Source organism: Leptonychotes weddellii, chromosome 1, assembly GCF_054177405.1.
Source record: "Leptonychotes weddellii isolate Sample4059 chromosome 1, ASM5417740v2, whole genome shotgun sequence".
Classification (NCBI taxonomy): Eukaryota; Metazoa; Chordata; class Mammalia; order Carnivora; family Phocidae; genus Leptonychotes; species Leptonychotes weddellii.
Window position 1 is genome coordinate 69,836,317 of NC_138369.1, and position 18,307 is coordinate 69,854,623.

The 18,307-nt window shown below is 36.6% G+C and overlaps 1 protein-coding gene across 1 annotated transcript in view; it reads left to right on the forward strand.

The window, feature by feature from the left end:
• ZNF385D (zinc finger protein 385D) overlaps positions 1 to 18,307 on the forward strand; it is a 750,122-nt gene that overhangs the window by 656,408 nt on the left and 75,407 nt on the right. Inside the window, exon 4 of the mRNA XM_081829883.1 lies at positions 8,966 to 9,092. Within this exon, the coding sequence (XP_081686009.1) occupies positions 8,966 to 9,092 (127 nt within the window). The remainder of the gene's footprint in view (positions 1 to 8,965; positions 9,093 to 18,307) is intronic.

Here is an 18,307-nt window from a genome sequence, read left to right on the forward strand (position 1 = left end):
GAAAAACAAACTGAGGGTTCTAGAGGGGAGGGGGGTGGGAGGATGGGTTGGCCTGGTGGTGGGTATTGAGGAGGGCACGTTCTGCATGGAGCACTGGGTGTTGTGCACGAACAATGAATCATGGAACACTTCATCTAGAACTAATGATGTAATGTATGGGGATTAACATAAGAATAAAAAAAAATAAATAAAATAAAATAAAATATTCCATTATATGTATATATGTGTGTATATGTATACATACCACATCTTCCTTATCCATTTGTCTATTGATGGAACTGAGGTTGCTTGCATATGTTGGCTATTATAAATAATGCTATAATAAACATAGGGGTGCATATATCTTTTCAAATTATTGTTTTCATTTTCTTTGGGTAAATAGCCAATAGTGGAATTATTGGATCATATGGTATTTCTATTTTTAATTTTTTGAGGAACCTCCATACTGTTTTCCACAGTGGATGCACCAATTTACATTCTCACCAACAGTGCATGAGGGTTCCCCTTTCTCTATCCATGTAGAGGCTTTTACCATGTTCTTTTGTCCCTCTATTTCCTAAGAATGGGTAATTATATCTAGAGGCTTGATCAGATGCAGGTTTGTTATTTTGAGCATGACTTCCTTACAGGTGGTTTTGTACCTCTTCAAGAGATGCCTGCTGTCTGGTTGTCTCTTTTTGTTCAGTAGCTATAATTGATGGCCATTTCCTAGACACATTATTTCTTTAGAAGGTGTAAAATGGTGCTCCCCTAATCGTTCCTTCTTACTTTATCTATTGACTTTGCATGTGTGATTTTCTTTTTTAGTGTCTGATGTCATATTGTAGATATTCTGATGCATTTTTTTTTAAAGATTTTATTTATTTATTTGACAGAGAGACAGCGAGAGCAGGAACACAAGCAGGGGGAGTGGGAGAGGGAGAAGCAGGCTTCCTGCGGAGCAGGGAGCCCGATGCGGGGCTCGATCCCAGGACCCTGGGATCATGACCTGAGCCGAAGGCAGATGCTTAACGACTGAGCCACCCAGGCGCCCCCTGATGCATTTTATTTTATCTGCCGTTGCTGATAAAGAAATATTTAAGTGATTCCTTATAACATCTGTATGGTGTTCCATTTTATAGCTCTACAACTATTTACCATTGGCTATTTAGGTTGTTTTAAAGTTTTTACTGATACAAACAAAACTGCAGGGAACTTCCGTGCAATAATCTTGTATTGCACATAAGCCAGAATTTCTCCCGAGGATGAATGTTTAGATCTTATGTTCAGTTCATTTTCAGTTTTACAAGGTGATGCCAAGTTTCTATGCACTTTTCCCAAATCCTTGTCAATACAAAATATTGTCAGGCTGTTTTTGCTGTCTCCTTGTTATTTTATACTTTACTTCCAGAATAACTAATACATTTTATTTTTTATTGACCATTCAGATATTCTCCTCTACAAATTGCCGTTTAATATGCCTTGAACATTTTGGCTTTGATATGTTATCTTTTAGAAATCATAGTGATTTCTAGAGCTCCTCTGTGTAGCCAGAGTACATAATCTTTGATTGATTTGGATGTTGCAGACATTTTCTCCCCCCCACCACCCCCTTTGTGTGTGTGTGCGTGTGTGTGTGTATAAAGATACATTTTTTTCTTTTGCTGATGAAAGAAAATCTAACACAGTGTTTAAAACTGTGAAAATGATGGTATCAGACTATCCGAATTCACACCACAGCTCTAGAACTGCCTAGCTGTGAAACCCTAACCCAATTAACTTCAAGTCTCTGTACCTAAACATATTCATACATAACATGGGAGCAAAAAAAGGATCTACTGCTGTTCCTTCTGCTTAATTTTGCTGTGAACTTAAAACTGCTATTAAAAAAATAAAGTTTATTAAAAGGAGAAAACAAAAATGTCTCCCTTGTAGGGATACTGTGAAGACCTAAGGAGACATATGGGCCTTATAGACAGTGCCTTTTGCACATGTAAGTGCTCATTTAAAATTAGCTGTTGTTGGGGTGCCTGGGTGGCTTAGCCGGTTAAGCATCTGACTCTTGATTTCGGCTCAGGTCATGCTCTCAGGGTTGTGAGATCGAGCCCCATGTCAGGCTCTGCACTGGGCGTGGAGCCTGTTTAAGATTCTCTCTCTCCCTCTGCCCCTCTCCACTGCTCTCCCTCTTTCTCTCGAAAAAAAAAAAAAAATTAAAAAAAAATTAGCTATTGTTATTTTTTTTCAACTATAAAGTTTATTATAGTTAAATTTATTTTTTTCTTGGATGGTTTTGGATCACTTGGAACTTTTAAGGCATCTTTCTACTCTTTTTTTTTTTTTTCAGTTTTCTGCTTCTGGAAAGGAATGGTGATGTTTATTATCATTCTATAAACTAATAATAGAAGAGCTTACCTTTATCGAGTGCTTTCTGTGTGACAGGCACAGTGCTGGGCTCTGTATACTTTATATAGTTCATTGTTCATAATAACCCAGCATGATTAACACTCCAATCAGAGGTAAAGACATAGAAGCTTAGAAAGATTAAAATAAAACAGCCGGCAAATAAGAGCAGCAACATTTTAGACTACATCTTAACCGTTTGTTACTTCCTACTGGGGAAGAGGGGGGAAGAAGAAGGACTAGACTTGCTGTCATATATTATAGCTGCAAGAACCTAGAACTGGGATGTGGAGAATTGGTTTTATTGTCCATTTTCTACTACTGGTAGAAACACCTCTCGGCTTTAGTGGGCTTGTCAACAGAATGAGAAGGCAAAATATGATCACTCAGACTCTTTCCAGCTCTAAGAGGCTGTGGTTCTTTCTTTCTTTCTTTTTTTTCTCAAGATTTATTTATTTATTTGACAGCGAGAGAGGGAACAAAAGCAGGGGGAGTAGGAGAGGGAAAAGTAGGCTTTTTGCTGAGCAGGGAGCCCGATGCGGGGCTCCATCCCAGGACCCTGGGATCATGACCTGAGCCGAAGGCAGACGCTTAACGACTGAGCCATAAGAGGCTGTGGTTCTTTTTTTTTTTTTTTTTTAAGATTTTATTTATTTATTTGAGACAGAGAGAATGAGAGAGAGCACATGAGAGGGAGGAGGGTCAGAGGGAGAAGCAGACTCCCCGCCGAGCAGGGAGCCCGATCCGGGACTCGATCCAGGGACTCCAGGATCATGACCTGAGCCGAAGGCAGTCGCTTAACCAACTGAGCCACCCAGGCGCCCAAGGCTGTGGTTCTTAATAAAAGTTGTACCTATACAGATGATCTGTGCAGTGCTATTTAAAACTGTGACAACCTAAATGTCCAACAACAGAGAATAAGCTAAGTAAATTGTGGTACAATTATTTAATGAAATAGATGCCACCATTTAATTGGTAAGTATGAAAACTATGTTTAAATGAAAGTATTCTTATGATATATTGTTAAATAAAAAAAATAAAGAGAAAATATTCTATATTATGCTTACAACTGTAAAAATATGCGTTCAAAAATACAAAGATGTACAATTGTTGTGTAATAAAGAATTTGGCTATCTTTGTCCTCAGTTTTTAGATTTTAGGTAACCTCTAAAATCTTGGAATTTCCTGAGTGATGAGGGGCTTTGTGAATCATGCCCACCTTGGATAACACGGGAGGTTATGCTAATGAGATGACTCAGGATGGAGGTCAGTCACCAGAAAGACTAACCATGTGATTAGAGGATTGGCCTTTGAGCAGGTAATACCGGTCTGGACCTCCAGGAAGGGGAGAAGGGGCTAGGGATTGAGTTCATTCACTTTGCCAATGATTCAGTCAGCCATGCATATGTATAGAAACCCCAATGGAAACTTCAGAGAGCAAGGTTTGGGCAAATTTCTTAGCTGTGACGGTTTTTGGAAGGGTGATGCATCTTAATTTCTTGGGGAAGGGACGTGGAAGCTCCATGTTCAGGATTCTACCAGACCTCACCCTCTGGGGCTCTTCATTTGGTTGGTCCTGATTTATATCCTTTATAATAAAACTGTAACCATAGGTATAGTGTTTTCTTGAGTCCTGTTAATCATTCTAGCAAGTTATCAAACCTGCAGGAGTCATGGTAACCCCCAAATTTGTAGCCAGTTTGTCAGAAGTGCAGAACTCCCAAGTTTGTGACTCCATTCTGGGAACCTTCTGCGTTTAGATTGCTAAAAATGTTCTATATGTTTACTGGGATGGTGATAACATGGAAGTATGCATAGGTTAAAAAAATCGACTAATGATATACTTAAGATGTATACACTTTTTAATGTAAGTTATACGTCCATTTAAAAGATTAAAGAAAAAGGTCAACATTGCATATGTTTCAAATGAACAAATTTGTTGCAGGATTGGGATAATTAGGATTTTTTATTAGTGTTTTCTAATGTGTGAATATAGGTAATATAAACTCAAATTTTGTTAATTCATAGTTGATGTAGTAAATCCACCTGGGCCTCAACCCAGTGTCACCTAATATTATAGAGTCACAAATGTCCAGGACAGTGGACATCACAAAGCTTAATGGTGGTACCAGAGGGAGATGGGGCGGCGGGGGGCGGGGGCCGTGCGGGGAGGGTCAGAGTAGGAGGTTGTGCATCTTAGCTGGCCCTGCCATGTATTGGTTGTGTGATAGTAGGCAAGGGGCAATGAGAGTTTCTCAGCAAGTTGATAGGATGGAAATGACGTTTATAAACATAAAAACACACAGTAAATTCCTGTGAGTGTAACCTTTAGAGTTATTGTTACTGGCAATTGTTACATCGAAATACCAGCTGGAATAGACCACCTTTATATTTCTGAACTTCTAAACTTCCTGGCATTTCAGTTTTTATTCTTTGATTTTAAAACTGAAAGCCACAATAATAATAGGAACGGAAAGAGAGGAAGTCTCTTAAGAGCAGGAAATGTAAACTCAGGGCTAACCCCATCCTCAGAAAATACCAGGGGCATCCTGGAGAAGGGAATCTTGAGCTGGACCTGTCCCTTGTATACTCGTTTACAAATCAATTTAGCAGAATGCCCAGAGGGGAGGGGAGGGAAAAGCAAGACCTGAGATAGAAACGCAAAGATCCTTAAGCCTAAAATGAAGAAAAACATATTCATTTGGCTTTAAATAAGGCCATAGGCTGAGTTTGAAATTGAATTTTAGACTAGAGTTTGGGTAAGCATATCAATAGGTAGTGTATCATTCTTCACTTTTGTTTGTTTGGAGGGTTGGGTAATGTATTTAGAATATCCCACTTTAGAAATTAGATAAATATGTATTAAAATATCATGTAGATTTTACCATTTAATTTAGTTAATTCCATGCTGCATGAGTTAAGTGAAATGTATCTAAGCTCTTATGGATCTCATTTCTTTGTGTTACGTTTTTAATTTAATGCCTTTACTTTCTTTTGAAGGCTTTCCATTTCATTCATATTTTTATGTTGTTTATATTACCGGATCATTATTTTCTAAACTTTATGCATTGAACAAGGATGCTAAATTTAAAGACAAAGAAAACAAAAGTTTTGGTTATATTATTTTAGAAATTACTTATTCAAATCAGATATTTTTATTGCAGGTCATCTCAGAGAATGTAACATTTTAGTGTGTACTGTGAATGTCCAAGCTGTAGTATCGAGGTTTCTTGCAGTTTATTTGACCCAAGAACCGCTTTTTCTTACCTCCACACATTGGCATCTCTTGAGACTGAATTTGTGGAAAAATTCCTAATGATAATATGCATACATACAATAAGGTATTGTATGTACCTATTGTGGGAAAAACCAACACATATGACTTTCTTTTTAAACAAAATATTTGATTATAATGGCAAATAATGGTATGTTTAGACAATGATCAAAGTGGCTGTGTGTGTGTCCCCTTGGTTGGTAATAGATGCATACCATGTGGTATCATTTAATTAACTATGTAACAATAGAACTGGTTATTATTTAGATTTTGCCCCTTCATGATTCTTTGTTGTAAATGGTTTTACTTATAGATGCATGTATTAGAGAGGTGAATATGATTCATGCTCATTAATAAAGGCATTAAACTTATCATTTCATTGTACTGGATTTCTAAAATGATAAAGATAATTACTTTTTTGGTGTAACTATAGTTTGTGAAATCCATCTTTGAAATATAATTCAGTTAAGTGGGGTTTTTTTTTTAATTATACTGGGAAATAAAATTGTCTCTGAAGAATACACTACTTTGCATTTTGAAATTTGATTTTATACTCACAGTGATCAGAACATCATTCAATTCAAATAAAAGAATTAAATCTAGAGAATATGCCACATTTGCATCAAGTGTCTAGTTCCAAAACACCTTCTACACAAATTTGGATTGAATGTGGTCACTGCTTTCCCAGTGTTCCTGAAAGACCAAAATAATATGCTGCTCACTGATATATGATAAAAATTCAGCGCTATTCATTTTCAGAGAGCATCTTTAATATAGACATATAATTTATTTTTATTTTATAGTGTCATTATAAGAGGACTTCAGTATTCCTAAATGGATTATAGACATAATTCACCTTATCCCTAAACAGAAATAGGCCCCATTTATGCACCGAACAGATGCAGTAACATATGATGAAGCAGCTACCTCTAAGTCCGTGACCTCTTTCTGCTTTTAATTTTTCTTTAGCTGTTGGCTAAAAGGCAGATTATCTCCGAGTGTTCTCTATGATTGTTGTCAGAGAAGCATTGTGATGGCACGTTAAACAAGCATAAAAGTGATCCTAGGAAACAGAATGAAGGCTATTGAAGTAGCCCAGATTCACACATTTGTGTGGCTCTTGGCTTTCTCAAGCTCTGTGCATTTTTCATTTGGGCTTCTAAAGAAACGGAGGTGATTCCCTTTATATGAACTTCAAGAAAGGGTAAAAATATAGTGACAGAAAGCACACCAGTGATTTTAGAGGTAGAGGGTGGGAGTCAGGTGTTGAGAGGGGCAGGAGAAAACTTTCCCAGGAAATGGAAATGTTTTGTGTAATAATACTACTGTATGTATTTGCCAAATCTCATCAAATTCTACACCTACCATTGCTAAATTTTATTATATGTAAATTGTACCTAAATAAAACTGCTTAAAAAGAAAGTATGATATGATAAAAAAAAAGTATGATAAAATTCACTAGTAAGGAGAAAGGGGATCCTCGAATTTATTAATACCTGGAAATGACCAGAAAAATCATGGGATAGCTGAGTTTCCTCCAGAATCTGGGAAAGGATTAACATCAGATAAAAAAATGTAAAGTGATGATGGAAGATAAAAATGATTACATCCATGAGTTCTTCTTGATCATTGTAACTGTTTAATATATAAACCACCTAGCCTAGTGCTTAGCACATAGAAGACAATAAATGCTGAATGCTATTATTTTTATTGTACATTAGGAGTGCCTAGACAGCCTAATAGGAATTATGACTAAATAGACAGAAGCTTCCTCCTACCTACTATGAAGACAGCCTGTGAATGAACTGGTTCTGGTAACCTGAAATACACAAAAGGAGGTGGAATTTACCAATGACTTGTTTAGGATAATTAATAAACTATAATGTATCAAAGAAGCTGAATATTAAAGTATTTCACAGACACATTCTTAGCTTTTTGTGTGTGTGTCAAATTATTTCTGAGCTATCTAAACCCATTGTGAGGACTCTCAGGAGAACTTTATATCTGATGAGAGTTAAGAGTTCTGAAGTTTGCAGGCATTCAACAGAAGTCATAGCCATATGTGTAACATTTGATTTATTTTGAAATGTTTCTTGGCCATGTGAGAAATTAGTAGTGTGCCAACAATGATTATAGGAGGTTGAGGCTCAAGTTAACTCTGATCTTCACATGTGCTGTAATAGAGAAATATAATAGCCAACATTTATTGACTTCTTAATGTGCTTAGCACTGACTGTGCTAGGTAAATTTCACAAATTACCACTTTTGAACATCATCACCACCTTAGGAGACACAGATGAGCAAAGAGGTTGCACCAGTATTAAGAAGCAGATCAAAATTTTTATCTGACTCCAACAGTTGAGAACCCCTGATGTGGATGGTAGGACAAAGCTGGTGAGTTTTATCAGAGCCAGATTGCTGACATTATGTCTTTGGTGTCCCTGCACCTATCCTGGGAATATGGGATGGAGAGAGATAACTGGTCTGGTCCAGACTCTCTGAACCTCAAATAATTAAGTCCATAGGATAGCAGTCTATAGTAAATGGTCAATAAATGATTTTTGAATGAATAGATTTTTGATTGCATTTGAATTCTTAGAAAGCAGGATTTGGGGGCGCCTGGGTGGCTCAGTTGGTTAAGCAACTGCCTTCAGCTCAGGTCATGATCCTGGAGTCCCTGGATCAAGTCCCGCATCGGGCTCCCTGCTCGGCTGGGAGTCTGCTTCGCCCTCTGACCCTATCCCCTCTCATGTGTTCTTTCTCTCTCTCTCAAATAAATAAAATCTTAAAAAAAAAAAAAAAAAGAAAAGAAAAGAAAGCAGGATTTGTATACTATATTCTTAACATAGAAAAGATACCAAACGTAGCCTAAGGTTAATGTTGGATTATGGTGCATAATTTATTTTCAGAACTGCTCATCTGACCAAGTCTATTTACAAGTCCATTTTGGGGCAATGGCATAGACACACTTCTGTGTAAGATTGCTGGCATTTGCAATAACTTGAGTTTTAATAAACCTTTAATTATATTTGAGGATTATCAAATTGAGACAATTGTTGATCGTAAATGAGAAAAAACAGTTAGTATGCAAACTCTAATGGGTACATTTATCATTTTCTTATCATACTGAGCTTCGAGCTTATTGTCTATTTTCCAAGAAAGTAGAAAGGCTATTTCTTAGAATAAAAATGTTTTTTATAATGTGAGCAGTAGATTCAAGCTGTACAGATTGGCTCTTTAATGAAATAGGCAACATTCCAATGGAACTGACAAGCTTTATTTCTATTTGTTGTATTTTCTTTCTCATTACAGATGGACCCGATTCAGAAAGCTGTAATAAATCATACATTCGGGGTTCCTCTTCCTCATCGAAGAAAGCAAATCATATCATGCAACATTTGCCAGTTGAGATTTAATTCTGATGTAAGTTTACCATTCAGTATTCACTGAAAAAAATGTATTATGCTGTTCCAATCTTGCAGAAGAGATTTCTTAAACATTTTTCTCCAATAACTGAGCATGTCAAAATTCAAAGATAACATTTTAACTTCTTATGTCTTTTAAAGTTGGAGTTTATTTTATTATTTTTGGTTGTTTACTATGGAAACATCGTACATTAACAATATTTTATACTTGCAGTTTAATGGTATTTTTTTAGTCTCTCGGGAATACTAAATTTAGGTAATACACTTTCCCTTTGGCGTATAGTCAAATTTAGGACCAACAAGACTTTTACTAAATTATACCTCTGATATAAGATAGGTCCCGACTTATATTTCAAGGCCAACATTTTGCTTTGTAATTTTTTTTATCTGCCTTGGTGGTCCCCAATTCCAGACCAGCCCTTGTGTCCTTAATGATATTTGTGTTAGAGTTCTCAAGTTATTACCCTAGAAGTATTAGCATTTTAATAGGGAGTCTGAAAGACCTCAAAGCACTGAAGCCCCCTGATGAATAAAACTTAAGTGGAGAACATGACAGAAAGGAGACATTTGTGGACCTGACCAGTGCTTTGCAAATTATCCACAGAGTTATTCATATCTTCCATACCTTTTCTAAGGATCAGAAAATCTCTGGATTCATCACAGTGAAGCTCATTTTGGCTTATGGCCAATGTGAAAAACACTGCCTGCCTTCCCCAACCTCCTCTGGTGTGGAGTTGTCCTGAGAGGTACAGAAAAAAGGAGTGTTGGTTTGGAAGGTCTAGGTATTGAATACCTGTTGGTACTCTAGGCAAACAGAGGACCCCATCCTGTCAAAGTGACTCCTCCTCCGAGGTGCCATTATCTTGCCCTACGTGGATGTGCAGTGTGGAGATGACCAAAATGATCTGGATTCTGGAGAATGTTAGGCCTTCCAATATTTAATCTTTCTAGGCAAGTAAATCTTTTAGGTGCTCTGGTAATGAGAAGATCATGTGAGATAATCATGCACAGAAAACAGATGTGACAGAAATAAAGTGTCTTTTTCTTCTATGAGAACAGCTCATGTTGTATAAAGATTGCTACTGTCTTATGAACTCATACCTACTAGTACAGTCACCAGACAGTTTTATAACATTTCTTCTGTTGGCTTAAAAAAAAGTAGGTTGCCTGCATAGCACCTAAATGGTATTTGTTGATATAAAGAGAGGTTACTTAAAGAGAGGGTTTTGGTTTTTTGTTTTGTTTTTGTTGTTGGTTTTTAAATACCAAGTGCTTTGATTTGATTTGAATTTTAAGAAATTTGCCACAGTTTAATTTATTAACAAAAAATCTTTTCAACTGATAAATGTCATATAATAATCTCTTTCAGTAAAAAAAAGAAGAGTCCTCTTGACCTGTACATTAGAGTTCTGAATTCAATAGTTTCAATTTTGATCATTTCTAAACATTTATTGAACAATCATATAGTTCTGTAATTGCTGTGTTAAGTGGCTCTTTCTTGCTTTCTTTCCTTTTTAAATCGTATTGATATTTCACTTTGGAACTGATCAGATAATGATGCAAAAGTCTCCCAGGAGCCATGCGGTCAGCTTCTTACATCTAATGGGGGCTATTTCAATATCTCCTCCTGCCAACAATTTAGTGTCAATATTTTCCTCTGTGTTAAGTAAACTTCCTGTAAACTGGGAATCAGAAAGAGACTTCAAGCTCATTGCACCCAATCTCCCACTAAATTTAAGAAAACCATCTGCCACATCTAGGCTAGGTCCTTGGTTGGTGATCTTCAGCTATGGATCCCTCACCACTTCAAGAAAATTGTTCCTTTTTTTTTTTTTTTTTTTTGAGTGTTTCTAATCCTGTTGATGGATATCAAAGTCATGTTTAAAGTCTTTAGAATTATTACCCAGTATGCATTAACATTAACATAAAAGAACATTTACGTCTTTTATAAAATGTAATCTTGTTTTATTTCCTTAATAAGAGAGAATAGCAATTTATTTTGCCTAATGAAATTTCAAGTTGATATAGAAATCAATATGTATTTACCGGGGACAGTTGCTTCTCATTCTCACAATTTTGCTTTCAGGTGTGTCGGGCATGTGGTACATGGAAAGTGGCCAAGGTATTTGGAAAATTTAGACTAATTCGTCTGGGTCATAATTACACAATTGCAGACTTGACCATTCACTAGATGGTTACTGTATTAATCTTTGATTGCTGCTGTAATAAATCATGGCAAATTTAGTGGTTTAAAACAACATAAATGTATTATGGTCTGGAGGTGAGAAGTCAGAAATGGGTCTCCCTGGGCTAAAATCACGTTGTTGGCAGGGTTATGTTCCTTCTGGAGGCTCCAGCAGAGAATTCAGTTTCTTGCCTTTCTTGTCCACCTTCTAGAGGCAACTCTTTTGCTCATGACTCCTTTCCATCTTTAAAGCAAGCAGTGGTCAGTTGAATCCTTCTCACATTGAATGACTATGACCCTCACTTTTCTGCCTCCCTCTTCCACATTTAAGGACCCTTATGATTACAATGAATTCTTCTGGATGATCCAGGATACTTTCTCTACTTTAAAATCTGCTGATTAGCAACCTAATTCCATCTGCTAACTTAATCCCCCTTTGTCATATAATGTAACATATTCATAGTTTCCAGGGATTAGGTCTTAAATATCATTATTCGGCCTGCCACAGATACTCATTTGGATGTTTGGCTTAGATTTGAACTGAATTTTATGACCACTTGAATTTATCAGATAATTACCCAGTATAGCTTCATTGCTCTATATAAACTGGACACATGTGCATTCATTGCTCTTTTATCTTGAACCTTAAATGTAAATTCACTATGCAATGCTAACTTTTAAAATTGCAGTTTAAAAAAAATGGGAAAACCCAATGTTATTAAACTTATAAATGACATAACAACATTTTACCTATGATTTACAAACAAAATATAATTATTATAAAGTTGAAGTACAGGAGCAGAAACTCCTTTAGAGACTTAAAAAATGTCTTGTAGCATTATTATGTCAATAAGGGGAACTAATATTCTGGAAATATGAGATTTGTTTACTATTGACTGGTCATGTCCACAAATATTACTTTTATAAAATATTTAATAGTGAGTGCCAAGATCAATTGGATTTATCATCCATTCACCCACATATAAGAAAATAATCTACATTAAGAGAAAATACAAATATTTTCTAGATAGGTACGTATAGATATATCTCATATTTGACCATTTTAAACCCAAGAAAAGGCTTTTTAATCCCAATAAAACTGCATCTGCTCCTTCCAGGTTTATCTGGAATTTATCTTCCTGTTTCCGTTCTTAAACCTAGAATTATTTTGGAAAAGTAACCCTGTAATTCACTTGTATGCTTGGTTGTATCCTCAATCACATAGGAAAGTATTTTTGCCTTATGAACCTTTTTATATTTCAAACCTTCTTCCCCTTCCAATGAAAATAATAGCTTGTAGTTCTTTTCATCTTTTCATCATGAAAATTCAATTTCCTTTCCCTCTATGCTTTTATTTATTTTTTAACCCTTCATTTTATAATCTGTGTGGTTTGGTGTTATGTAATACCTGTTTCCTGTACAGTACATTTTCTATTTTTGGCCCCACAGAAATCTTTTTTAATGGCATATTATACTATATGCACTTTAAATGAGATTGCTTTCTCCTAGTATAGGTTTTTTCTTTGAAAAAAAAACAAAACTTTTCTCAACATTTACATGAAACACATATAAGGGTTATGCAAAAAATTCCCAAATAAAGACCAAAAGGTTATAATTTGTCCAGTTATTTTATCAGCATCTTAAAGCAAGCATATATTACCATTGGCCTGAGCAAGTTATTAAGTGTACCTTGGAAAGACAATTTATAGCAGGACCAGCATGGATGTAAGGTTATTAAGTGAAGTATCAAATGATTACTTGATGACTATTTATAGAGTGGAAAGTAAGATCTCAGGCCCCAAACTAAAGAATCATTAAGCTGTAGCATCTAAGAGTCACTCTGGTTAGGCTGACAATAGTATTTCATAATATGTTAGAGACAGAAGAAAATTTTTGCTAAGTTCCCATGTAGAAACTGAGGAGCAGAAAATATAGGAGACATACAAGGCCATCTGGTCAGTTACTGGCCACTAACCACACAGGGTCAGTGTCCACTCTTGTCATTGTTCCTGCCCCATCTGGTCCAGGCAGAGTAGCAAGTCCATCCAAAGGCTCCAGCCAATCCTACAGTAATGGTGTGGCTGGAGATCTGTGTGCCTGGGGGCTCCTTTCCTTGCAGAACTAACTGAATGTGTCGGCTGCTGTGGAAAGTCATCTAGAGCCTGGGCCAGACCTTGCCCACCAGTGCTGGCGAGTACTTTCAAATGGCATCACCCATATTCAGTCACATGATTTAATCATAAACCTGGTGAAAATTTAAGTACAAATGCAAATTACTGTGTGATAATATAGTAGCAACCTGTCTTTATGACTCAGGACTATCCAGCATCATTACTTCAAGGTGCTGTTTTGTAAAGCAGAAGGGAAAAGCACCTCATTAGAAAGTTGTGTTGCTTGGAACCCTAAGACCCCTCCAAAGGGGATCCTTGGGATTATCACCGATATAATTGATACATTTTTCAATGGCATTATAAAATAGAAATCATTATTGTTTTTCTACATTTTAGAACCCGGGAATGTAGTAAAATTAAGCAATATGTCTGAATTTAACTTATATCTCTGTGGTAACTTCTGTAACCAAATGAGGCCTTGTAGTGATGAAGTTGCTAAAAGGAACATTTTTTCCTACCAAATTACCAAATTAGATAATTAAACTTTCATAATATCACAATTTAAGGCACATCTTTAAAATATTTAAATCTATATTCTTTGTGGGGGTCGATATTTAAAGGAAATACTGCTTGGAGGAAGAGAAAAAAAATTAATGGTGGTTGTACTGGAGTTGAAGAACTGTTCTTATTTCTTTCTACTTTTATTCTCCAAATGTCCTTTTTGAGCACACTTAAATAATATAAAATAAAAAGGAATTGTTGCATCTACTATCCTACTATGGCTTTAAAAAAAAAAACACATATTTTGTCCTATATTATAAATTCCATTTTGAAGGCCTCAGTTGTAGTTTTCTAAATATTTCTTGCCTATTTCTGGCAGTGTTTCCTATCTCAAAACATACCCAGGAGAGTTCATAGATATCATTGCCTCATTCAGATTTCAGCATTTTATTGCATATCCTAGGATAAGGGTTAATAAAAATCTATGCATGGAAGCTAAGTGTGATGGTAGGAAAATCACTGGATCAGGATTTAGACAACCTCTTGCTTAGATCTGCCACCTTTTTAATTGGCCGTGTGTCCTGGGTCTCTTTGTTGAATTTACAGGTTCCATAATCACCTTATTTAAAATGAATAGCCAGGGGTACCTGGGGTGCTCAGATGGTTGAGCACCTGCCTTCAGCTCAGGTCCTGATCTCTGGGTCCTGGGATCAAGCCCCATGTCCCCATGTCGGGTACCCTGCTCAGTGGAGAGTGTGCTTCTCCCTCTCCCTCTGCCTCTTCCTCCCAGCTTGTGTTCACTCTCTTGCTCTCTCTCAAATGAATAAATACAATCTTTAAAAAATAAAAAATAAATAAAATGAATAGCCATTCCTTATGCCATGTTGTAAAGATTATAAAATAGAACATGTAAACAATTGGATTATAAACTGTATAGCAAATGAAATGCAAAGGTCATTTTTATGTTACGGGATAAATAATGTGGTTATCATTGTTTTATTTTTGAAACTGAAGTTGGAAAATATCTATCTTTAAGAAAAGTACTTAAAGGGATCTACCCTGTGGCAAGTGACTGTGTTTAGTGTATTTTTGTGTTGATTTGAGGTTCTCACTCCTCATAAATCTTTACCTTTTTAAAAACCGCAGGGTCAACTTGTCCCTGGCAAAGCTGCATTTATTAGAAACTCTCAACCTCTTTCAGTCTGTTGCTGCTGCTGGTAAGTCCCAAAGGATTTTCTGAGGGACCAGTTAGAAATTAAATTTCAGGCAGCTTTGAAACATCCCTGTCATAAGAGAGTGTCTCTCGTGCGTCTTCAGGACTCACAGAGCTATTTAGAGCTTCGGGCTGCACACTGTGGCCTTCCCACTGGGTGCTTTTTCTTCTTCAAAAGTACTTCTATGACAGCACCATTCAGCTTGTGTGTGAAGAGACATGGCTGGGGCCTGATGAGGTTTAGTTGCACTGTCATGTCACCCTTGTGTGAGGAGCTAGCTCTGGGGCATGTGGTGATGAACTGTATGTAGGTTTGGCTGCTTTTGAAACAAGTGCCTGGGATGTCCCTTTTGAAGGGCTTATGCTCTGAGTGTGCATTTGAGCCCCATTTCATCACTCAGCCTCACTACCGTCTACTTCCTGAATAGAGCCTAGAGCTCTGTCAGGAATTCTCAGAAAACAAAACTTGGAACAGAAGGACTAGGCAGGAAATATTGGGTCTGGCTGTTAGAGATTTCAGGAGAAAATGAGCCAGTCAAGAGCGCAGGAACCTATTTAAGCGTCGTGCTTCTTTGGCAGGCTTTTAAAAATAAAACTTCAACACTGGGATATTTCGGGACTCTCTGATTCAGGCTTTGATATTCCAGAGTTTCATCTGTGGATGGAATGAAGGGTAAGGGACTGAGAAAAAAGAACTCTTTATAAAAGAATCTATCTTTCTCTGGGCTTTTTTTTCTCTATAAACAAAGAGAAACAAAATAATAAAATTCACTCTTCTATCAGATTCTCCTAGACATGGAAAATTTGACCATTTTCTCTAGAAAGAGAAGTTGATTTAACATGTAAATGAGTAGATGTGTTACATAACTTCCGGTAATCAAAGTGATATTTGTATTTTTATGAACTACTGTGAGCACCTCAGAGAACTGTTGTGTATTAGGACTCAGAGATGTCTAAGAAGTCATTCTGTCCATTTTAGAGAGTGTAGAGTTGGAAAAAACAAAGGTCAGAATATCAGTTGACTTGTCCAAGGTGTCTAAGCTGTTGAAACCGCTGGTAGGGCTGGAAACAGGGCTCTTAAGTCCCAGCACAGTGCTTTTATTTGCCATATCAGGTGAAATGCCCTAAGAGAAATTTATTTTGAGGTTTGCATTGGCATCAGCTGACCGTTCTCCGCTAAGATAATTGGTCACTTAAGTTCTACACACAATACAGAAGTTAATCAAGGTGGATACTCGCATTGCTAAGTTGCTAGAAGTACAGATTGCTGGAGTGTAGAAGCTGAGATCACAACCTGAGCCAAAATCAAGAGTCGTATGCTTACCTGTCTGCACCACCCAGGTGCCCCTCCCTTGCCTTTTTTGTTATAGGTCGTTATAGTTCATTTAACATTTAATAAACCAGTGGTTTTGCCGTGGCCCTGGAAACTAGGACAGTCGAGGAATTTGTTCCTGGGCAGAGGAGCAAAGGAATTTAAGTAAAAGGTAATTCCTATTAGCATCCATTCTTTTGTCACTCTGGATTTTGTGGCCCTTTGTATCCTGGCTTTCTGAGCTGTTGCTCTGTGTTGTCTCTTTTGCCGAGTCCTATTATCTGTATTAATTAACTAGAGTCATTGTACCCTTTTCAAGGGTTCACATGGCCGGAAGATTATAGATGAAATGAACATACCCATTCATTTTACCTCCTCCACACTAGAAGCTTCTTGTGCTGACTAGTTTAAGAGTGGCTATTTGGTTTTATTGCCAGCTTAAGGAGATTGAAATTGTACCAGGCATGCTATAAATCGCACACTGCATTGGGATGATGGTGCTAGAATTTCTTAGACGACATTAGAACCGGAACTTGAGAAAATGGATGTATTCCTTCAGACTCCCTAGATCTCTGTATAATCTAGCTACTGTTGTAGAACACTGCAGTACACCCAACATTCTGGCCCAGATTCACCTCTTTCAAGCCTGCCAAACCTCATTTTAAATGCAAAACAGTGCCTCTGGGATCGGTTGTCTCAGTCCAGATCTGTGTTTCGATGTTAATTGAATGTAACAGTGGTAAAGGTTGCAGTCATTCAGGGAGTTTACTCCTTGTGAGGACGGAGCTGAGGAAGGCAAATGGAGGCATGGTGTGCTATGGAAGTTTAATTTTCTGCGTCTGTGTGTGATTTTCAGTAATACTTGGAGAAGCAGAGAGACACCTTTTAAGAATTGCACAGGTAACACTGAACGTATGTGGTTTACTTTTCAGTGGACCTAAACGAGCCGTTTAATTCCTTACCTAGGAAATCTGTGGAGATCGAGGTCTGGCAAATTTATTCTTATCAGGTTTATCGGGGTATCAGATCCGGCTGTATGACTTACACCTTTATAAATAAGGTTTCAGAAGGTAGTCTCTTAACAGGTTTTTTATCCATTTCCCAAGCAGAGCTTATTTTCTCTGCATCAGCGCACTTGTCATGATAATCAACTTTTTTGTCCCAACCATCAATCACTCTTGATTACAGCTGGGTAGAAGTTCTGTTCTGTTGATCAGCTCATCAATGCACATGATATTACACCTGGAGGCTAGTACAAATCATCCCTCAATGGGGAAACCGTTTCCCTTCAAGGCTTTTGTCGATGGTTTTATCACTTACATTTGGGTCTCATTGAGTTGTCATGTCTATCTTTAACTCTGCTCTCTTATATGAAATATTCTCCTGAAATAGCTCTCAAGGTTTGGTTGATAATTTGTACCATATTGTTATTATTATCGTGCTTTTGCCTTCTTAATTCAAAAGGGTAGCTTATGATCTATTGTTTCCTTATTTTCATATCAACTTCTTCTCATTCTTAATGCAGTTATTGTAGAAATTAAAATCATAGGAATTATAATTCAATGAATATTCAGTACTTCTGTAAAAAAACAGTTTAGCATATGTTTTAGTAGAATGTTTGCAAGTCTAATTTTGTTGATTTTTAATGATTTCCTCAGTTAGGTTTTTTTGTTTTATGTTTTGGCTTGTGCTAGGGAATATTTATCTTTAATTTTTATCTTATTTTAAGTAACGCTAAGTAGCTATCTTCATGTTTTAAAAAGACATTGAGAAGTAAATGTTTTAAGATCAATTGTCCAAAGTCAGCATTATTCTTAGCTGTGTCTGTAATATATGTTATAAGCAGTAAAATCATTTCTTATCTCTCTAAGCCAACTCATATTTCTTTTTTAAAATATTTTTTTTTT